This window comes from Mycteria americana, chromosome 10 (genome assembly GCF_035582795.1).
Source record: "Mycteria americana isolate JAX WOST 10 ecotype Jacksonville Zoo and Gardens chromosome 10, USCA_MyAme_1.0, whole genome shotgun sequence".
Classification (NCBI taxonomy): Eukaryota; Metazoa; Chordata; class Aves; order Ciconiiformes; family Ciconiidae; genus Mycteria; species Mycteria americana.
The window spans coordinates 4,745,199-4,768,643 of NC_134374.1; the positions used below are offsets into that span (position 1 = coordinate 4,745,199).

A 23,445-nucleotide genomic window follows, 5' to 3' on the forward strand; every position below is an offset into this window, starting at 1 on the left:
TTTCCCCACACTGTTAACTTGAAGCCTTCTGGGGAAGGTGAAAAGCAGCTGTCCTGGCTACAATACAATCAGAATCGCCTACAAAGCCAACTGCAAGCATGGAGAGATTGAGAATCTATTAGAAGTACCCTGGGCTGGCAGCACTTTGAATTTAAAGTGATAAAATTAAGGGGCAATTTGACAGCAGTTACAGACCTCTTCAGTGCCTGACCTCTCTATGGTTGTGAATTCTTACATAAACCGCTATGGGCTATGAACCGTCCAAGTAGGAAACAAGAGGACCTTTGTTCCCCCTCTGTAATTCACATAATTCTCTCTGTGAAAACTGGTGATAAGCTGCATCCTCAGTGAAGTTTGGCTGTATAGCGAAGGTATGATGCAATAAACAGCGCGACAAGAATACAAACGCTACGATCCAAATGTGAAGACCCTATTGCAATCATTGGCTGTCTTAACACAAACATACATAAATCTGTTTACTCTTTACACATCTGGTTTGCTCAGAAGTTGCTTTATGTGCCATACAACCACTTCCACGTGGATACAAACCTCATAAAGAAGTCAGGCTTCATGCAGGAGAATCTTATGTTTAGTAAAGTGCTATTTTTCATACGTACCTACAGATGCTGGCATTTCTCCCCACTGTAAAACAGTCTCCTTTGTGAAATGCCCATATATATCAATGTAGATGCCTTCATCTTCGTAGGTGAGTAAAAGCTCCATTCCACTGGTGTTCGGGAGGATGATAATGGCATGTGGGCGAATAGTCCCCTGGATCTAGAATCATATTTTACTGAGATTTATATCAGAAAATGGACTGCAATTTTAGTGACTACATCAATCTAACTAGCTTGGCAGAGCAGCAAAAAGAACTAGCTCATGGCTCATGGAAAGTGAAAGAAATGCCTGTTTTCAGAAAGGCTGTATAGTTTGCTAGCTAGCCTCTGAAACAGGCTTTCTCCCCTCCTCCCCCCTTTGAATACGACAGTAGGTTTGCAAACAAATCAACGTTCAATATTTCACTTTATATTTACCAGGATTAATTGGTTTCAAGAAGCCATGGAGCCACTGAGACACAGTAATATTTACTTACCCACTCAAAAAACACTTGCATTATATAAATAGAAGAAAGGTGAAATAAATTTGAATTCACAATTATTTCAGAAGATGGAGGAAGGACAAAAGCTTCCACATTCCAGGAAATCAGTGCTTTCACTTTCCATGATATTTCCCTATCCCCACTGACAAGCTAAACCCTGTAAATTTAACAATATTCACAGCAAGTTGAAAAGTTACCTGGAGCTTTCAAATACAAGCCACTCTGTCCTTCCCTTCCCATATTCTTCACTAAAAATAGTTCCCCGTTTAAATGCTGTTCAGCATACATTTTCTGCATGCCACGGGAACAGTGCATTTCACTCACACAAATTATTTTAACAGCTGTTCAATGCACTAGAATCTCTCCCAGAAGCCAACATGCCCCAAGTGAAGAAAAAGTCCAAGTATACAACCATGAAGGTGGGGTTTTATGAAAGCCTTTTTGAAAGAAAAAGAGGACAGCCTTAGAAAACAGTAACAAAGCGTTTCCTTATTTAAAGCGCTACTCAAAACAGGGTGTTAAATAGTAAATTAAACCACTACAGTCAGTATTTTTATAGGAAGCATATGACTGGAGTTTCTACATCATTTTCACAAACCAGCAACACACAGATCTTTTTTTCTTCAAGCACATACATTTATGCACACCGTAAGGGCACAATGAACAGTAAAAGAAGCACTGAAGCTGTACTTGCCAAACTGAATACACTCAGGCCAACCACTTGACTCCGTGCCTCCGCAACAACTATCCGTAACACTAGAACGGGTATCCAGAGTCGCAGAGCAATTTTAATGCGTTGCCTTGGTACTCGCATGAGCGATCGAAGCAGGTAAGAGATGAAGAAAGAGGTGGGGAACCACGAAAAGAGGCTACCAGAAAGCAAGAGTATCTAAAGTCAGCCTGTTAAGTCTGGTCTGTTGCCACCACAAAGCTCCTTGAGAGAATTATCCAATTCTAGCAGATGCTCTTTAAGATAACAAAATACCGAAACGGATAAAGCCACTGTAGCAGCAGATTTATTTCAGGTCTAAGACTCTAAAGGGAAAATATATTTTTAGTACATGCTAACTTTTGGTTGAAGAGCACACACAAATGGAGTCAGTCTTTAAAGGTGCCCCACATATTCAGGACAGTCACCTGGGAAATCTCTCTCATCAGGTACATAATTATATTTGCAGCCTGTTGAAAAACTAAAGCCTCTAAGAAGGTTCACTTTTTTCTTTGCCTTTCTTATCTTGGGCAATTATTCTAATAATCTTTTTGACAAGTCATTATTCACCTTGCTTAGCAACCAGCTTCCAGGGATGGTATGCAGGCACCATGCTTAGATTTATAAACTGATGTGAATTTTTCATAGTTGCATAGTTAAGAAAGCTACTAATTGTCAGACTGAATAAATTCACTAATAAAACATATATTAAGTCCCTTAAAAAAAAAACCAACACAGAAATAAACAGTACAAGCTTTTAGCAGGTGATTCAACAGTTTGTTCTGAACAGCTAGAAAAGTTGCTTTTTAATTAAGAGAAGTTTATAAACTTAACAGCCATCCTCAAACATCGTGTCCATCAGAAACACAGGTCTGACAGAATTTGAAGGCTGCCACTTGTCAGGGCAGCAGAGTGATCAAGTGGCTTGCATGGGAGGCACGGGTTTTCATTTGGTTTGAAAACGTGGGGCTGAGAGTGGAGAAAAAGAAGTTAAAACATAAAAGGGCTCAAGGCACAGGCTGCAACACGCAGATCTGGGATGAGATTTCTTCAGACCTCCTGAGCGTAACTTTGGGACACATTGCCTTTGGATACACGGAGGCCGTGGCACCCAGATGAGCTAACCCTCTGCCCCTGTGGAGCTCTGTTGACTTCAGGGAGGTTTTCAGGTGTGCACAGAAGTTTCCTTGCCAGGAGCCTCCCAACAGACTGGAGCCGTGGGAACCTGCTAGTTTTCTGGACCTAAGCCCCCAAGTTTCTCTGGCTTTTGGGACTCACAGCTTTGAAAAGAACTATCTAGAACAGCTAAAAAATAAGCAAACAAACAAAAAGAAAGATTAAAACCATAGCACAGACTTCATATTGGACAGCCCCATGCTAGTCAGTCACTTCTGCAGGGGAATTACTCTGCTGTTATACGAGCTTAAGCAGGAGTTTAGTGATCACCATCACCTCAATGAACAGATGCACAACGCAACATGTACACATCAACCTGAAATCAACACCTTCATGCCAACTTCTTTACAATCTAATGAGAAAATGCTGAGGAAATGTAAAAATTCTTTTGAATTTAAGGACTGATTTCACGGGCAACTGAACGGTAAGATCAGCAAATTTACTTAGTCTGGCAGTTGGGCTTCTGCAAAGTCATGACTGAAAGGCAAATCACATTTGGCACACAGAGCCTGGATCTGTAATCATGCGAAACAAATGCAACTTTGCTCCATGGTGAAGAAATGGGGATTACTCATGGGTGCACATGTATACCTGGCTCCTCTAGCTACAGGTACTCATTGGTGCAAGGGTAACATGCTTGCAGTGGATCAAGGTTAAAGTATGTTGCAACAGTCTTTGTAATCCAGGCCAAATTTCAGCTCAGTTCACTGATAATTTAATCAGCTTGTTAGCGAGACTGAAAAGCACAATGGCAGACTGTAAGAGTCACCTAAATTCATGTAGATATTATTGTGTCTTTGATTGCTTAAGAAGTCCTAAATTACCAGGATAAGTCAATTAAAAATAGTACTGTCCATACAACAGGCTTTCTGACATTAAACCATTAAAATTGATATTCTAAATGTGATAAAAGCCTTTTAACAGAACTTCAGTGTTATAAAAGTATGTGAAAAGTGGTTTTCTATTAGCTGGCATACAATAATTATTCTCTTACCCTGTCTTTTGAAACACAGCACAACTCTTAACCTGATCATCATCAATATACAGCCCAAAGAACAAAGGCATTTACATAATTTTTTGGAGTATCTTACGTGCGTTGGAAGGTACAGGTCATACACAGATCCAGAGTCCACATCAATAGCGTGAAAGCCTACTAGTGAGCCATATATGACTTTTAATCTTTGTCCATTTTCAACGGTCAGGTCAACTGACAGTGGTTTGTGATGAAGTGAGGTAAAGGACTGAAAAAAGAAAAATACACTATATAACACAATAAAGCTGTTGGTTTACAGATCTACATATATGATCTTAAGAATTTTCAAAACTCAGAAGTGAGACAGCTATTTTTGTTAAATAGGAAGTTATGTTTAAGGAGCTAAGTATCCATGATCCACTGAGCTGCAAGGAGAGCTGGATAATTCACTTGCGTTTTGAAAAAAATCCAAATTCTAGAAAGGGACTAAGCAAAAATTAGGCTGAGTAGCATTCATGTTCAATTTCCTCCTCTTTTGAGGGAAATCAGCATCAACTTTGTGAACTCAAACATACATTTTGGCACAGCACTGAAACAAGTTATTCACATCTAACAGAATCATGACTGTGACAGTTTTATGCCTGCCATCTCCAACATATGTCAAATGAGCTACATTTTCTTTAAAAGAATACTCATTTTATCTTTAACTAGAAATAAATGTTATACAAAGCAACAAAAAGCAAAAGCAAAGAGTAGATGAGAGACAGAGACAGACAGTGATACATCTGAACCAAAGTGAAGTTTCACTTACCTTAAAAGCCATGAATTTGTGATAAGGCTTTGGAGCCCAAGCATAAACCTCCACTGAGTTTTTCAAAGCAATTACAAGGAATTTGATTCTCTCATATTTTACTGTAATACAAGAAGAACAATTCCTTAGGTACCAGACAGACACTTAAATCAAAGACCGTCTCATCACATGAAATCATTTCAATGGACTACTTGTAGAGGTAGACATTATCCAGTAAGGGAGACTAATGGATTTTGGACATCAATGTTTAATATCACCAGTGACAATACCTTGACTGAAAACCTATAGTCGATTTATTCTCAGTAAAGCCAGATGATTGTTAACATTTATATATTGCTTTTCATATATCTATGAAAAAAAATATATATATAGCTTACCTTAGTCAGAAAAAAAGGTCTTGACCCTACAGCTAAGCCAACCTACTTTACTTTTTAAGTGCGAACCCACACCAACATTGCTGGTTGTGAATAAGCTACTTTTGGAGGAATGGTGGTTGTTGGCTGAACAATTCTGTTACACCCTGCAGGATGAATTTTCATTTCACTGTTCGTGTGTGGGGTTAAATCCCCACGTGCTAGTGCGGGGGGAGGACTCCCACGTCTCCAAGATGAGTAAGCATTTAAGAGATGAGCCATTTCTCTAAGTTGATTAAGGTCATGTTTGGCCCATCGAGAATAAATGAAGAATCATTCATTGAAAATGCAGGCTTCTTTGTACATTGTGTTTTTGCTCTGCCAGAGACAAGCATTTGCTTTGGAAACAGAACACTAGGGTATCGCATCCCAGTGCATTCACCCTTCATTTTATATGCAGTGTCTGCTTGGCAGGGATTTTTAATAGATGCAGGTGTTATGCTACTGAAGTAAGGTTTGTTTTCTGTGGGAGGAGGGCCTGATCAGCCCTTGCTGCTTACAAAAGGAGCAGTTCACACTGGAAAAACTTATAGCAGAGGCATGAAGAGTGGATAAGGATGGACACTGGTCAGGAAAATCTCACGTAGGTAGAGAAAAAAACAAACAACCCAAACTACCAAAATGCAGAACAGCACATCCCTTTCGTCTTCTACTTGGACAAATGGCTGTAAAACCAAAGGTCAAGATACAAGAAGATTCACCAAGAGAAAAACAACACCAGCGGTTTTGTCAAAGAAGTAAGAGTGGCTTGTCATATGTAAACACAGAAGCTCCTACCACATGTTTGCCTAATTTTAGGATAACTTTTAAAAAAAAAAAAACAAAACAAAACAACACACCAAACCCAAAGATGAGCAACTGAAGTGGAATCGGGGGTGCTTAGCTATAATCACAAGGAAAGTAACAACGCACATCTCTTTCACACTCTTTCTTGGATTTAACCCTTGCCACTTTTAAAGACATGAGATATAAAAGCAGAAAAAAAAGTCAAGCAAAGTATTTACGAGAGCCAGCCACCTCGCCGTCTCCTGCAATCCTCTATATCATTTCTCTATTTGACTTTGAAAAAAGTGCCACTTTCATGCACCATCTTTCACCAAAGCGAAACTTGCGCTATACATCACACCCCCTCACACAGTTTAAATGACAGAAACTATCACAATACTGATGTTCATCTTCAAGAATGAACTGCCTGAAAGCCAAATAAAAGCAAGACGGTTTTTCAACTGCTACAGTACCATTCCCAGCGTGTAAGTTTAAATAAAGGTATATTTAGGTCTTTTATGATCTAGAGACAGGCATGAGCTGCAGCACATCCAATCTGATCTACCTATGCACATCCTACAAATACGATTTACTAGCACTTTACTAGTCCAGTTTCTTAGCAGTTACTCAGGGCCAGGAGGGAAGCTGAATAGCATGGAGGTGGAAAACATGTCTAATTAAAACCTTAAGTAACTCCAGAACTTCTAAACCACTGACTGAGCAACAGACCAGGGCTGGTGCTCCCTTCTTCCAGCCATCACAGGGAATGGCCATAACATCATCCGGTAACTGCTGCAAGAAGAGATGCTACCTGGAACGACAGGGAGCGAAGCATCTGCCACTGTAAAACAAGGAGGTTTGAAAGAACTCGGAGATATTCAGCCCAATACAATCCTGAAACAGAGCTGAAGAAAAATGCTGGTGTCATGAGATGCAAAAGGATGATTAAGCAGCTCTTCAAGGAAAAAACAAAAAGTCCTCACCGACTTTGTAGTGTACGCAGCCTTCCAGGTCACCCACAGACACCCAGCCTTGCCGCTTCTCCACCTCTGGATCATTGCGCAAAATTTTATTTCTCAGCCATGATAAGTAATAGACCCTCAACTTATTCTTCTTCCCTAGGATTTGGAAAAAAAGACAGACATAATGCTTTAACTCACTGAAGTACAAATGCTCCCACACTTACAAAAAGCCAGAGTTTTGTGGCCCTGAGTACAGTAGGTCCTTGTGCCTCATCCAGGTGAGAGAAGAGTCCAGCAGCACAAAAGAAAAGCCCTGTGTGATGGTGACACGCAGGAGGGAACTGGAACATGAGCAATCCTGTGGCATTTGGCACATGTGCACTTACCTTGTGACTCAAGCTTCGTGCAAGGTTTTCACACCTAACTAAAACTCTTCCCTCGGGCCAAAGAACAGGTCTCTATGGATGCATGTATTATCAGAAATAATCACACTGTTTGGCATTTACTCTTTGATGTGAAGGAAGGAACACAGGTATGGCCTACAGTGGCCATTTTGAATAAGTGACTCATTTATTTCTAATTAACTGACAATCTTCATTGCAATTAGCTATTTTCTTTTGGATGCCTTTCCAGGTGAGAATTACGTTGTCATCTTTCATCTCAATCAGTCTTTCTGTTGCTTTAATTCGTAAGTACATATGGTCAGCAGCAGTCTGGGATCACAGGTTAGTCTAAAAGAGGACTGTGTCACATAAGAACCTGGACCTGGCAATATGGCACAAACAGCTCTCGCCATCACCTACCACGGCGAGTCTGGATTGGAGACAAGGAGCTGCCATTCCTTGCTGGACCTACATCTCTCACCTTGTTATGTACTAAGCATCCTCTGAGGCCACTCTCATCCATGGGGAATAAGGGCCTCAGTACCTTGCAGGGCAGAGTCCAAGCTGTTTGTCAGCAGAGGTTGAAGACGCTACTCCATTTAATGTTACTGATGGTTTCACAGTATAGATCACTCTCGTGTTACTGCTCATACATCTTGTTGAACACAGAATAAGGTTATTTAATGATACTTTACTAGAATTGCACTTAGATAGATGCTCAACCATCACAGAAACAGACTGACAAACTGTAACTTGCTGAGAACCAGTTCATTTTAAGGATATGAAACACTTCATACTCCCCACAAACCATTTTACACATTAACCAGGTAATGAAATATCCCAAAGCCTCTCTGAAATGAGAATGTAAATGCTAAAAATTCAAGAGACTTTTCCTATTAACATGGGTAACTGTCCTGTGATTTTCTGTAAGAGGAAATTCCTCAACCTAGTTTATAACCTAATTCTTCTTTTTAATTGCTTCCAACCCCAATGCAGGTCAGATACTTTTAGACACTGAACTAACCTGATATAGTAATTAGCACATTGAGTCCTTCCAGAACATCCATTTGCTGGAATCGTCTCCTTGTAATCAGCGAATAAACTCTTCCTTGCCCACTTCTGTCCAGCAGCCACAATCCATTCTCTGTTCCCACCAGTAAATTTACTCCTGTTGATACACGGAAAAAAATTCTACATAAATCACCTCATGATTCAGAGGCCACCAAATGTTCATTGTTTTGAGAACTGATTCTTAATCTAGTCTCACTTAATGGTACCTGATAATTTCTCTGTTGCTCTGCAGATGACCTCCCAGAAAAATGAACAGAAAAAAAAAATAGATCTCACCATTACAGATTTTACCCAGCAGAACACTTATATGCCCATGTAACTTGAAGGATGAGTAGTTCTGCTGAAGTCAATGTTGATTTAAACAAAAATGAAAATGCTCTGTGAACCCAAATTTCTCAGGTGACCTTGCAAAGTGCCTGTGAGCACTGCAAAAGTCCCAGTCCAGCACCACCTAAGGGTCTCTACCCATTAAAAATAAAATAAAATAAAATTTTAAAAAATCCCTCTTTCCCCAAATACACCACTCAAATCACAGGAGGACCAAACCTGTGGGAAGAAGGGCTGCTGTTACAAGGAAGTGGAGTGTTTGTTTGAAAACTGTCTGTGTTTTGCAAGAATGCTTTCAAATGCCAAATTAAAGGAGTGAATCCATCTGAAATCCAACTGCTCCCAAGGAAGCGAAGGCTCCAGTGGGTTGCTGACATCAGAGCACGTCAAAAATTGTGTTCGGCTGGAATGACAGCTACGTTTCCTAATCAGCAGGTCCTAAAGAAACGACATGAGGTATCCTGCTGTAACAAGCAACCTCCTCTACTGGCAATGCTCTGATGAATACCTGGTGCTCTTCAGCCTCAACACACATTTAATTACGGACCTTGCCACACAGCTCTGTTCTTAATTTAAAATCTTGGACTACAAACATACATTACACAAAATCTGTGAAACTGTAAACTGGAAATCTACATTTCCTTTGGATAATGCTTCATCTACTTCATTCATTTTCCACTCCAGACTCAAAAAAATAAGAAGTAAAAAGCTGGGTGAGTCCCATAGAATATGCCTGTTCTTCTGAAGTAGAAAGATGGTTAAAACAACTCAAGAGCTTATCTAGTGTGAGACTTGGACAAGGTCTATAGCTGTTGAAAACTGGTCTGACTACACTCATCTTGGTTTTACACCATGTGAAGCTGACCCTGTAAAAAGGGTGATCCAGTGAGGTTCTGAGTAAGCACTGACAGCAGGAACTAAGGAAGCCAAGCTTTTGGAAAGACTGATGCCTGACCTGCTTCAGATTCTTGGAATACCTGACACACATGACAGCAGAAGGCTTCAGGTTTGGATTATTTCCACTGGGTCAGGGCTTAGTGTGATCAGCTGTACTCGTACGCAGCTAAGACAAGAGTAAGTATCATGAGCCGCATAAGTTACTAAAACATTTGCAACTTTTGGCTCTTCCAAAGAGCACAGTTTCAATTTGGTGCCCGATCAAAACGTTTTCTCATTCTGATGCACAAAATCCTTTGCAACTGTAAGTCATCTGTTTGCCATCTTCTACCAGGAAGGCAGTGTCATGCGAGTGACGCAGGTATCTACTCAGTGATCCGCTCCAGGACTTCCTGACAGGAGAGGTGCAATACAACTGTGAAATCTGCCTGGCATACACTGCCAGCCTCTCCTGCTGCTGCCTTCCCTCCATACACATGCCCAAGTACTTCTGAGCTTACCCCACAAAGCAGCACAAAGGACTTCTGAGTTGAATTTCTTCTTGTATTTACGAATTTCTGGACTGTCACTCTGCGGGCGGATATTCGTTGGGTTGACGTTGACAACAGAGCCCTTCCTTGCATTTTCTCTCCTGACAGGCTCAGGTTTTGCACTAGATGCTAGAACGAAAGACATATGTAATCATGAAAAATGTGAGCGTTTGGCTACATCTCACATTTGACCTGTTTATGGCAGAATGAAAGAAACCCCAGAGGGGCGAGAAAACACCTTGGGAGCATTACATAGCCAGAGAAAAAAAACCATACACCTGGAAGATTCCTCAGGCATTCCTGAGTTAGCACTGTGGTAACACAGCAGCAGAGCAAGCCACATCTGGAAGAAGGGCAGAAGCAGTACAATGAAAATTCACAGCGATGCGGAGATTCAGTTTCTGGAGATGTTACTGACAGGTTCCATTTCCAAGCAATAGGCCCTCCCCACTCCCGAAAAAAAAAGAAACCAGGAGTGACGTTTTATGAGAAGGGTAAAGCATACTCACGAGAACTACAGGAAGGTCCTACTGGACTGGTGGGAGGGGTGATTGGCAGAAGTCTAGGATCTATGAATGAAGTAAACGATGTTGTAGATGATGTACTGCTCTTTGAAGGTGTGCTTTCAGTGCACGGGGTCTACAATGAAAAACAAGAGCTGCTTCAGGAAGACGATGCTAGGAGGACAGACAGCACACAGCAATGCGGTGCCTCCGAGGTTCAGAAGAAATGGCCTGCGGCATACTTAGACATGATGAACAATCTTTAAGCAGTAGATACATGGTACAAATTCAGTGACAGAAGAGGAGGCCTGAGCAGGGAGCTGTGTCGGGATGCTTAGCTAGGCACGGCACCGCACTGAAATAACCAGTCCCAGAAGAAGAGCACGTCACAGAATCACAGAATCACAGAATTGTATAGGTTGGAAAAGACCTTTAAGATCATCGAGTCCAACCGTAAACCTAACACTGCCAAGACCACCACTACACCATGTCCCTAAGCAGTCGATCGCTCCCTGCTGTCTTGTCTGCAACGGGGCATTGCTCAAATCTCTTTGCAGCAAGAAGGACGCTGTTGCCTCCAGTAAGGCGGTTTAGGACGTGACCCCTGACAGGGCTGTTACCTGCCTCCAGTGACACTTCTCCCCAAGAGACCCCCGTGCTCACAGCGGTGTTAGAGTCCCTTTGGGGCTGCCGAGACGTGCTGCCCTGGCCCCCGTGCACTCCCACCTGACGCGTGGGTGCAAGAAAGCCAGGCACAGTGAGCAGAGGCAGACGAGAGTGCTGTGTTGCTGACGTGACAGGTAAAGGAGCAGAGGGTACACGCACTTCCAGCTTGTGTAAAAGGGGAGAAACAAAGGAAGGAAAGAAAATGGAGCAGAGAGGGAGATGAGGGCAAAGAAGTGGAAAAATAAAATCTGTTAGGGAGCTCAGGATTTCTTATCCATCCCCTAGATAAAGCTTTTAGAGAAAAGAAGGGATGTGGTGAAAAATCTCATCATAAAAAGAGACAGGACAGATGAAGTTAAAAGGCTCTCAATCTCAGGCTCCTAAGGGCTGGAAGAAAATGATGGTACAATTCATTCAATCTGTAATTTCTCTCTCACCTTATTCAGAGGTTTGTTCTGAGGTTCCTGGCTAGTCAGCGGCACTTTTGGTGGGTTCACAGACGAGTCTGAAATTTGGCTTTGCTGGAGGAGATCTGGCAGGAGATAGTTCTGGTTGTTTACACTCCAGAGGCCTTCTTGGGTGCTAGAAATTTGTTTCCCTAAAATCTGATCCTGCACATGAGAACATACAGTTAAACTCCACATTTAGCATACTTCCAATGCACTATCCAACTCCTGTTAATTAGGACAATAAATAATGAGCATATGGGGAGGGGTACTCTGCTTGATGCGTAATGTAAAGACAAACCCTATGGAAAGATTAAAATAAAAAATTAAATACAAAAGTGTGTGGCAAACACCTGAGACATCAACACTGGCTTCCACTTCTGAAGTGCTCCACCAATGGTCCTCATCTACGTTACCTCAACCTCAGGTAAAGAAGCAACTTCATCCTCAGAGACACTTGAGACAGAATCAAATGGCTTGTCCCAGGTTACAGATCTGACCTCTACCTACCGCAATCAGAAGTAGGTACTTCTCAGTTCTGGACCTGCATTTAGTTTGGAGCCCCTTACTGTTCATTTCATTCTACTTTCCATTTACGGAATTAGGAAACCTTATTCTAGAATGAAGACATTCAGTAGGATCCATTATTTCCAGCATTTCCAGTACAATGATGTTTGGTACTGCAGACCTCCTTACAGGATCCCACCAGCTTCAAGGAAATACTTGCAAGCCATGTAAGGTGTGAGGCACAACACACGCCCTCTCCCCAACAGCTCAAAATACAGAGTCAGAGGTTGGTTTCCAGGAATACACAGCTAGAAGCTTTGAGAGGAAGAAAGACGGGATGTGTAAAGCAAGCAGTGTCCCAGATGGGCAGGACAGTGCAGAGGGGTCTACCCCGGCCGTGATCGGTCAGGGTACCTGAACACCATTGGCACTGGAACGTAGAGTGCGACAGAAGACAAGTGCTACACTAGAAAATTCCTCCTGAATTACACCAAAGCAAAAAGCACCACCAAACTCAAGCAGCTTCTGGCCTGTTGAATTCAAGGCAAGTCTGTACATTGTGCTGACTTTGATAAGCAACCTACTGAAATCAGATCAGCTTTTTTGAATGCTGGCCAAAATATGGAAAAAAAAAAAAAAAAGTAGATAATTCTACATGAAAGACATTTGCCTTTTAAAAGCCAAGTAATTAACTAGAAATCAAATTGATGCTCTAAGTATTTTAAATTGTAATTTAGATATAAAAAACCAAGCCAAGCCAAACCAAAACATACATGTCAGTATTTGAGATTAGGGAATCAAGCCAGTATGGGGCATTTTGGTTCAGTTTTGAGTCCAATTCAGCTGAACTGAACCAATCCCCCATTTGAATTGTTTGGGCTGTTTGGTACACCCTAGCCACTTCAAACCACTTCATGCTGATGGGCCGGGGAAAGGGATGTTGGACAGTGATGGAGACTCATGATGGCTGTGGTTGGTGAAACAGAGATGGGAGGAATGGATAGGATTCTCCATGAGAGGGAGGGAGAAGACTGGAAGGCATCAGAGAGATTTGTAAGGAGAGGTGGCAGTCATCTGTTTGTTCTCCTTCCTGCATTGTCCTCCCCAAACCCACCAGAAAATGCGACCTCCACTCTTTTCCATCCTCCCTCATCCTCAGTCTGGCCTCAAAGACCCCATCCTTCTCCTTTCCCTCAAGCAGCGTATTTCCAATACCCGGATATCAGGAGAAAGGGAAAGCACTGGGCTGGTTTTGCCACAAGAATAATACTGGTTTTGCCCTGTTTATAATTACTTCTCCGAAGCAGTGTCTTTTCTCCTCAAGGATGGTGGGATGAAGGCAAAGTGGGACTCCTTCCCCAGTCAGGAAAGGTGCCACTCTGGTCTGAAGCTTAGAAATCATGCCAGAGTTAAAGAAAACTCCTTTTTCTTCCTAGCCCTGCCACAGCTCATGCAAGCAGCTCTGGGAAAAACACCAGTTTCACAGCAATTTATTTTCCCTATCTGTGAAATGAGAGTACACTCAGTAATATGTGAGGAGCGCTCTGATGCCGAGTGCAAGTCTTATTACTGCAATTTTTTTTTATTTTGACCACAAAGAACATTATTCTGCTTTGTCTGTCTTCATCTTTTCTGCACTAATATTTATCACAGGGGAAAATCCACATGACTTGAAGTCTCTACTAGAAACTGCAGCTGGGAAGGAACCACAACATGACATATGAGAAGACATGTATTTTTGCTAAGCCCGTAGGGAGAGATGAAGTGTTTTTCCCCTCTTCTGGTAATGTTTTAAGTAGTAAGAGGTAGTTATCTTTAAATTGGAATAAAAAAGGTCAAGATTTTTAAAAATCCAACCATACAATAATCCAACAGCACACCAACAATAATCAACAGTATCGCTTTTTGCAACCTGCCCAGTGCCTTCAAGAAACACATTGACATCAGAAACTACTACTAGGTCAGTAACAAGGACAAATAAAGAAGTGCAATTTTGTACCTAAATGTAAGCATTTTTATAGGAAGCTCAAAACCTGAAACCACACATTTTTTCAAGGCTTATAGCTATAATTTGCAATGACAGAGCAGGACTTCAGAGTGAAAATGCTGCCGAGAAGAAATGGATACAGCGTTTATCGTGCACATTAATGATCTGACTCCCCCCCCCACTGCACCCACCCCCTTACAAATGGCCAAATTACCTTCTGTTCTGCGACGGTGCTTTGGGGTTTCAGTTCAATTCCATCTGGTACTCTCGTCCTTGAGAAATCTGCCACTCTGCTGCTTAGCAGTTGCCTGGTAACAAACTCCAATTAATGAACAGAACTACTTCAGGGAAAAAAAAGAGCCCAAAAAACAAAAAGAAAAAAAACCCCACATATACACGTTCAAAAGTGAGCATAATTAGCATTCACTAGTTACACTTAAAGGTTCTTGTACAAAAGCAAGCTGATTAGTCTGTGGATGTGCCTGAATGGACTCGATCCTGAGGACCACTCACGCACAGCAAGAAGCTCTCCCCACCTCGACGGAGAGCATCCCTTCATCTCCCTGCATTTCACCCATCATTTTTCAGGCACTGCATAGCTCAGGCAAGTGAGAGCTGGTCCCTCAAGCTGTCATTTGAGAAGTGCCTACTTCAAAACTTCTCCTGTCTCCCCTTGTATGCTACCCTGTGGGGTGCAATTATGAGCCACCCTGCTCTCCAGAGAAAGAGCATCAGCTGCACTTGTAAGGGGGAGAGCTACTGCTCCGCTACCTGCTGGTATCAGGGACCGCTCTACAGTGCCCACTGGGGCAGGCTACACTGGCATTTCATACTGTGAATCAGTCCCTGAAACATGGACATCCTCACCCTATGTACAAAGAAACAAAGACAATGTTGCCCAGTGCACACAGAGACAAAAGAACGTAAGAGCTGCTGGACTGGCTGGGGCCAAAAGCCCACCTAGCCCAGTATCCTGTCTTCAACAGTGACCAAAAGCAGACACCTAAAGAAACAGTAAGAACAAGGCAAGCATCTGTTGTGATATACCCCAGCTACTGCTTCCTACACCACCAGTGGTATCTTCGCATTTTAAACTTTTTCACCCAAGTGGAACTGCCTCAAACTTCTGTCAGCGAGGCTCTGGCCCCATTTCTATGCATTTCCACCCCACATTATTTATTTATTCCACTTATTTATTTATACTCATTTATTTATGGCTGCAATCCATTTAAGCCTATTACATTTCTGCCTCCTTTCCAGTAATTATAAAACTGACTGGATTCAGGATGCTGGTGTGAAGGGCTCTACAGTGCTATGCCACAGCTGGTAGGAGAGTGTAAGGTTGTTTTTTTTTCTTTTAAATGTTGCCCAATGCGATAACAAGGAAGGCTTGGTGAGAGAGCTACTGACTTAAGATGGCTGTGAAGGAGCAGAAGTTTTTGTGGCTTTTTTTGTTGTTTATTTTCTGGTTTTGGGTCATCGTGTCCCCCTCTCTATGGGAGGGGTAAATATTTGCATACCGAACTTAGAAGGAATGGCAAGATATGGAGTAGGATCAATGGCGAGTGCAAGGACCTTTCTTATCAGGAAAGCAAGCAGCAGCTGATCTTAAATGATGTCAACCTCCCACTTACTAGGGGGAGAAAGTAATTCCTAGCCAAGCACACACCTGCACCCACCTTGTCCAAATTTTGGTAGGGAGCAGCATATCAAGAGCAGAGAGAGGAAACTGAACTATACAAAATGAGTCCCAAGAAACTCAGTGTTTTAGGGGGATTGCGAATGCTGCAGGCATCGGAGGAGAAAGCACTCAGTAGAGTAGGGGAAATTCGCATCAAGGGAATAGATACGCTATACAAGCAGGTAACATGCTGGATCACATACACTGACATCCTTTCCTTAAAACAAAAACCTGGCGTGTGTGAGAAAGAATTCTGGCTCATCTCACTGAAAAGAAAAACAAGACCAAAAGTTGTTTTACTGGTGAAAGACAGCTGCCCTTAGTCCTGGCTTCCTCAGAAATGAGCCTTCTAAGGGTGGTTAACAGGATTTGTCCAAGAGAATATGAAGCTCTTTCTCTTGCATATGTGCATGTCCCAAGTCTAATCCTACTGGGCACCTCCATGAAAGCTGGAGCGTGGACATCAAAAGCTGTTCCCCAGCCCAGGCAAGAACAAGAAAACGCAGATTCTTTTCAATAGCCAACTAAAACTTGGCCCAAGGTGTCTCAGCCAAAGCCCCCACAGAAACACTCCTACAGACTGCAAGGGGCTTCAGATTCTGCATTCACATGCTTTAGATAGCAAGAAAAACAAAAACCTTCCCTTTATCCAGAATATGCAAAGTTTCAATGCTGGCTGCTGCTTTCACTTTGATCACTATCTTTTGTGCCATTTATTTGGTAGTAATCAGGATATATTTCCCAAAGTATCTATCTTTTAATATAAATGACGTTCAGCTGAGGTGAAGGGACTTTGTTAACAGACAAGATCATACTTTCGATTTCACAGGAGTGCTTGCAGTGGCTGTGCACACAGGAAGGCAAACCTGACAGGGATCATCCTGCTAGTTCCACTTTAGAGGACTGGTGGATCTCACACACAGAGGAGATGCAAATAACACATGCAGATTTCCAAAGGCAGTGATACCACTCCTTCAAATCATTACAGCATGCAAGGATCGCAGCAATCTAACACTTACACAGCAAAGTCATTGCTACAGGGCAAATCCATATTTTTATGTAGAGTCTTTCTGAGGTCTAGGATGAATTCTATGACCTAGAGTGAATGAAACTTTTTACAGATCAGAATAAGGTGGTTTGGAAAAGGAGCAGTAAGAAAATAAAGGCATTACAGTAAAAAGACAGCTCTTTCAGGTGCACTGAATAAGCTACAAGGTTTTTAACATTCTCCCTCTTCATCCCTCAGCTTTGAAAAGGAACTTCAAAAATGCAAATCAGGAGCATACGCAGGCGCAAAAACTCTACCTTCTTCAGAGCAGCACAGGGGAAAGGACTGGTACCAGGCCAATGCAATAGCTCGCCAACAGTGCCACAAATCTGTGCATCTCTTCCTGAAGACTGACAAAACTGCATGTGCAATTATGTCAGAAGAGCAAGAGCCCCATGCCAGAGAGCTCTGTGGCCCTGTGATGGACTTCAAAGTAAATCCTAGAATTTGAATTAAACTGAAGTCTCTTTGCAAGAAAATTACAAGTTTCATTCATCAATACTAAAAAATAATTCTGTTTGCTGTTCCAAGCAGCAGGGCTGGCCAACTGATCCCTGGACTCTCTTTCACTTGGACTAGCAAGCTATTCATGCTCCATTATTTCTCAGCAGAATACACATTTTGCATGATAAGTAAAACACCACAAGATGTCAGTCACAAAATCAACAAGAGAAACTGGAAATCTAGAGAGAAACAGTTCAGGTGAGATCAGCCTGGTACAAGCCACAGCATCATCTGGCAACCACAGCAACTGTGCAAAATAACAATATTAAAAATAGAGCAAATTTTACAAAAACAAATCCTGCTTTTACTATCCCCTCTTTATAAACAGCCCTGGTGAAGCAATCGGCTTTTCAGTGATAATTATTTCTCCCAGACTGAACAGACTATCTGAATACAAGGGTCATGTTTGCCTTGCTTTTTTCACTGTAACCTGTATTTAACATGAAGGTGTACAGTTTTCTTTCCCTCTCCTTTTTTCTTTCAAAAATTCCATTTAAACGTAGATCCGTGTGAAGTAATCTCTATAAAAGCACTACCTATTGATATTCAGTTAAAACGAGACATTTCCTCATTGTCCCAGGGCAGCAAGTCATCAAAGCTTATTACACTGCATACATCTGATGGAGCAAAGATTTACCCCCGGGAGTTCATTATAGTGCGATTAAACTGCTTAATTACAACTGACATAAACGACTGATAGTAACTTCAGAGGGGAGGTAGTATTTATATATGCCAACTTTTTCCAGATATTTAGAAGTATGTAATAAAAAGGAAGAAAATAATAATAAAATGAAAAAAAAAATCAAGCCAACCTTGTGTGGTTCACGTCATCTTCATCGCTGCTACCGACTTCGTCACTTGATGAGGAATAGTCTGCTGCTTTTAAGAATGAGTTGGCACTGTCTTTCCCCTTGGCAAAGGACCCTGGACTCTGAGTAAAGAAAACTTAGTTGATTTTTTTTTTCTCATGGAAGAACCCATTGCTAAACAGCACGTGCATTATTTTACTGTCCCAGCAAATATAGTTATTGTCACTTCCACACCAAAAAAGCTTTATTAGGAAGTTGATGCTTTTGTTGGTCCATCACAAGCAGGTATTTCACACAGGAAAGTGACATAAGCCAAAACGCTGGATTTTCCTAGAAGTTGAAAGGTCACTAACTTTAGTCAGTATGTTATTTTGAATCTCAAAACATTTATGATTCAATCGTCGCACCTTTGGGCTGGAACGGCAATACCGACACAGCCATAGCTCTCACACACAGGGCAGCTAGACACCCCCGTCCTACGGGAACTCGTATATAGGCCTCCCACGTCATTGGCAATGGCCTAAACACAGAGTCTTCTTCAAACCTCCGGTCCCTGACAAGCCGGGAGGGGTCGGGGACTCCGGTAAGCTGCAGCTGTCCCCTGCTGCCCTGCTCTGCGTCCCCTGGAGCCACCCAGGCCTGCCTGCAACGTTTTAAAATGCCAAGCATCCCGCAAACTTTTAAAATGCCAAGCATCCCACATACGAGCTCTTGCACAAGGCACTGTGAGCTCCAGTTGTCCAACAGGCATCCCCTCCCAAAACACCACCAAAGAAAAGAAATGCCTCAGTAAATAAGACAGAGGAACAGCAATCATCCCTTGCATCAGTGGCACATCAGCAAACAGAGAGCCAGGACAGTCCCGAGTCTGTCGCAGCCCGGTAGCACATATCCCAGGCAATTACGCACTGGATATTTGCACAAGCTACAGGCATGGTCTTGACTTCTGGCTTGCATGACAAGTGATCGACGACTTCCTGAAATATTGAAGACATACCCTTCCTTTCTAAAGATTTATGATCAGGCAGGTTCAGGAAAACTGAACTCTCTGCCGAGGGCCTGAGCTGGACACAAGTCACACCTGGACCAAAAGCCGATGAGACACGTTAGCGCAGCAGTAAGCTCGAGCCAGCCCCAGGCGGCCTCTCAGATGGACTCATTAGCTAGCAAACTCAAGCACCATCAGAGGAGCTGTCTGCATAGACGTGCCCTCAGTGAAAACTATGAACAAATCAAAAATATCAGTGGATTTAAAAGAACCTACTGCAATCTGGCCCGGATGAGAAACTTTTTCAGACTTCTTATGTAGCTGCAAGAGGTTCTGGGACAAAGCGTTCTCTGCCTTGGCCGGTCCTGGATTCCCTGGGAGTTAAAAAAAAAAAAAAAAAAAGTTTCTTTTTTTAAATGCATGTGCAGCAGAGTGAGAGAGGGGACCAGTAAGACAAGCACATATAGTTACCACCCAAAGCAGACACCAGCCTCTGCTGACAAACTACTTCCTTCTCTTTGTTGCAAAGGGAAATCTTTCCACTTGTTTCCCAGGGGTTCTGGATGCCACAATATTATGTATATAAATCGATATCGGTGCAGTTTAATGCTGCAAGAGTAAGACAAGCAGACCAAAACCTTGGCAACACATTCCCACTGCGCACCGGCAACAGTTCTGTGGACTGGAAGGCAGCTTGCAAGGGAAAAGGGTGAGGGCGTGCTAATCCCTTCCTCTGATCCTCTTCTTGAGGGGAGACAGCCCATCAGATCAGCAACTGCTGGGTATGTTCCAGCACTGAAGGTTCCACCCAGCTATACTCCTGTGGCTGCAGACAGGGGTCAGGGAGAGGATACAAAAGCCTAGACCCCCGATTTTCATGAGCAAACAGACGTGGTGCCAAGACGTGGTGGCCGAGAAGGCCAAGACGTGGCCTTCATAAAACTGTTGCACAGAAACAGTCTAAAGGATCTGATTCTCTAAACCCAGCTGGGCTGGGGGCAAACAGCTGCACTAAACTTTACTCATGAGCATGGGGTCAAGCTAAAAGCAGAAGAGGATTCACCGCTTCCCATGGCAGCACAGGGAGAACCATTTTCCAGTCCCCGCTTCCCTTGGGGCACACAGAGCGTCACTTCTCACCTCCCGCTTCCACTCTGCGCCGTGGCAAAGTAGGTACTAACAGCCCACATTTTTGCAGAGGGGACTGGCCCCCGCCGCAGGCCAGCTCAGCATCAGGTGGCACCTCGTGACACTGCCCACGGTCACGGACAGGTAGCAAGGAAGCTGCAGCACTATGCTTCCCTGCCAGGTGCCTTGGGGACCTACAGCTGCCACCACGCTTGCACAGCTATTGAATACCCAAGCAAACAAGACTAGAGGAGCTGGAGTCCATCAGAGGTGCTGATGCCATGTTAGGAGGGACATTTGCAAGTAATTAAGTGAAGCTTCCCTTTCAATGCCCCCACTGCCCACAAAGCTAGCTGGGAAGAGCAAAAGCAGCCTTGGAGACACGCTGTCTTCTGCACACAATTCCTGATACAAGTGAAGGGAGGGAAAGCAGATGTGCCCTCGCCCTGCCACGGGGACACAGTACTCAGCTCAACATCCACCTCGTTCAGCAATTTCTCCCATGACTATCCCACTGCTACCAACAGGACTCCTTGCAAGTTAAGGGGGGAGAATTCAAGCTCACACAAATTAGGATTTGTATTTGGTAATTTAGATAGTTTTATCACAACGGGTTCGTGTATTCGTGCATTTTGCAAAGCTTTTAAAATTCAGAATTCCTTATTGGTCAATGAGTACCTAAGCAACTCAGCAGAAATATTAGCTTTAAAGTATTTATAGCCCTTTCCTGCCCAATTCATTATCCCTGTGGGTTTGAGAAAGCAACAAACTCTTTCTGGAACACCATATGCCAGAACTAGCTGTAATTTAATGACACTTAAGAACCCAAGGAGACAGTTTAAACCACAAGGGAGGGTTTTCTATTCTTTCCATTGCTGGTGAGGTTTTCGTTTCCCCATGCCAAAATAGCACAGGAGTTACACATCGTGCAGACATTGCAAAGTTGAGCTGGGCTGTTGCGCGTTGCTCATCTCCATGCTGTTGTTCAAACATAAAATGACATAAGAGCAAAAAGAAACAAAACTCAAGAAGTTTAAAGTGTGCTTTGGACTTCTCTTGAAGCAAAGCTTCCTATTCTGTGTAGTTAGTGAAAGCAAAACTGGCTTGATTGTGTAAGTGTAATAAATAAGCAATTTGTTCTTCATTTATCACGGGCTTGCAAATTAACAATGTGAGCCTCAGTTTAAAAATAAATGACCTCAGAAGCTCACTGGTGTGGTTTCAGAACATTTTTAACATCTGCCCTGCTTCGAATTGGGCGTGATTCCCCATGTCCCCCATCTTTAGTAGTCAGCCTGGACGCAAAGCGTTGTAACACACCACTGCTTTGCAAGGAGCTACACAACAAATTGCCCTACAATTGGCCCACAGAAAATTGCCCTTAGCAATAACAACAGAGGAACAAAGCTGTCCACTTCTGCTCTGTGTCCCCAGTCTGCCAGAATCTCAGGTCATGTCTCAGGAACCAGAGCCTGTACTGCCAAAAACCTGCACAACCGTGAGCAAGCCCACGGCGTTCCTACACCACTACCAGTAACACCAAGATAGCTTACAAAGTTGCACTGTGCTTGAATTGGATGAGGCTATCTCTACCTTTTAACTTCTTTTGCCTTTTTTTTTTTTAGTTCCACTACCTGCAAATAAAAGAATATTGGAGGAATGTTTCATAAGGTGCTGTACAGACAGTCTTACGCTTCCTTCAGCCAGTACGTTATTAGAGTGCAGAAATATTAGTGTACAGCAACTGCTGATCTGTATCATCTTATCAGCAGGCAACGCGAAAAAGCAGCATATGGTTATGCAGAAAATGCCAATGGGTGAACAGTAGTATTGAATTACATCTGTATGTCTGTAATGTTGGCTCTGCTGAGTTTCAACTGTGTCAGTAAGTGCAACAGAACCAATTTTTTTCAATTCTTAATTGAGGCAATTCAAATTTTCTATATAGAAATATGTTCACAGACACTTTTTGACTCAAAAGAGGAAGTGATTATATTTTAGGAACATGGAACCATAAAATCCAGAAGACTTTCACAAGCCTATCACCAGAAGACCTCACTAAAAAAAATATTCCACTTGCAATGCAGCACTTGACACGCTGCAGAAACCCGTTTCATGTGATAGGAATTTTGCACATTTTTGACTGATGAATCTTTGACTTAGGAATCACCTGAGGTTGACCGGCTGCTCTGATGAGATCCCATCTCCCACTGCTTGTTGCCAGGAGTGCTGCTGCTGCTGTTTAGCTTCAGAGCATGTCCCCCAGGGGATGACTGATGACTGTTACTGAACAGAAAGACAAAACGCAGATCAGACTATCTTGCATGCAGGACCACAGACTGGAACAGACCTCCTAGGCCACTGAATCGAGTTCCTTGCTGTTACTGTATGACATAATACTCCTGATAAACAAAAATTTTACATTCTTTGCTACTCCAAGCAGGGCCACCCAGTAGTGAGAGAAGAAGATGGAGGGGACAGTTTCCTAGTTTCCTCTGGGCAGTCATTCAGGGAGATTACAGAGATTCCCAAGTCATTACAAAATATCCTACTATATGTACTTCTCCCTTGGCCTCTTCAGATCTGTGTCACTCCTGATTCCAAAATCTCATGGCTTTTACAAATAATGAAACCTGCTCTAGCACCCTCCTAGAAGATAATCATCACCGACTTATCAATGGAGAAAGGAACGCATCGGACAGTAAAACAAGCTGCCGATCTTGTGAAGTAAAACAGCGGCTCACCCAGAAACCCAGGCTCAGAAGCCACTCACTTGTAACACTGTGGTTTACTTTCATGTTTTTCTGCTTTGCCTCCTGTAATTTGTAAGTAGAGAGCATTTACGGCTTGACTTAACTTGAAAGTTATTTCAGATGATGCTTCTGACTCTGGCTCATCAGAAGTGCTGCACATTATTTTGTTATGTCAGCTAAATCTACTTCCCTTTCAAATCTCTCCAACCCTAGCTTCTCACAGCACTATGTTCCCTGATTAGACATCCTGTGGGGGCTACCCTTTATCGCTGAGCTCTCTGCATCCTTGGTCTTTTCCCCTGGCTATGA

The 23,445-nt window shown here is 42.7% G+C and overlaps 1 protein-coding gene across 5 annotated transcripts in view; it reads right to left on the reverse strand.

Moving 5' to 3' along the window:
• Nucleotides 1–23,445, reverse strand: part of NRK (Nik related kinase) — a 108,028-nt gene that overhangs the window by 11,439 nt on the left and 73,144 nt on the right. For 4 of the 5 annotated variants that reach the window (XM_075513043.1, XM_075513044.1, XM_075513041.1 and 1 more), the window contains 12 exons: nucleotides 22,554–22,669; nucleotides 19,532–19,629; nucleotides 18,271–18,389; nucleotides 14,440–14,533; nucleotides 11,723–11,896; nucleotides 10,626–10,755; nucleotides 10,087–10,245; nucleotides 8,316–8,459; nucleotides 6,930–7,064; nucleotides 4,769–4,869; nucleotides 4,076–4,225; nucleotides 618–777 (listed from right to left, as the gene is read on the reverse strand). In XM_075513043.1, coding sequence (XP_075369158.1) covers nucleotides 618–777; nucleotides 4,076–4,225; nucleotides 4,769–4,869; nucleotides 6,930–7,064; nucleotides 8,316–8,459; nucleotides 10,087–10,245; nucleotides 10,626–10,755; nucleotides 11,723–11,896; nucleotides 14,440–14,533; nucleotides 18,271–18,389; nucleotides 19,532–19,629; nucleotides 22,554–22,669 — 1,580 coding nt within the window. Of the gene's footprint in view, nucleotides 1–617; nucleotides 778–1,204; nucleotides 3,105–4,075; nucleotides 4,226–4,768; nucleotides 4,870–6,929; nucleotides 7,065–8,315; nucleotides 8,460–10,086; nucleotides 10,246–10,625; nucleotides 10,756–11,722; nucleotides 11,897–14,439; nucleotides 14,534–18,270; nucleotides 18,390–19,531; nucleotides 19,630–22,553; nucleotides 22,670–23,445 lie in introns of those variants that run through there. The other variant, XM_075513045.1, reaches the window with a different exon arrangement.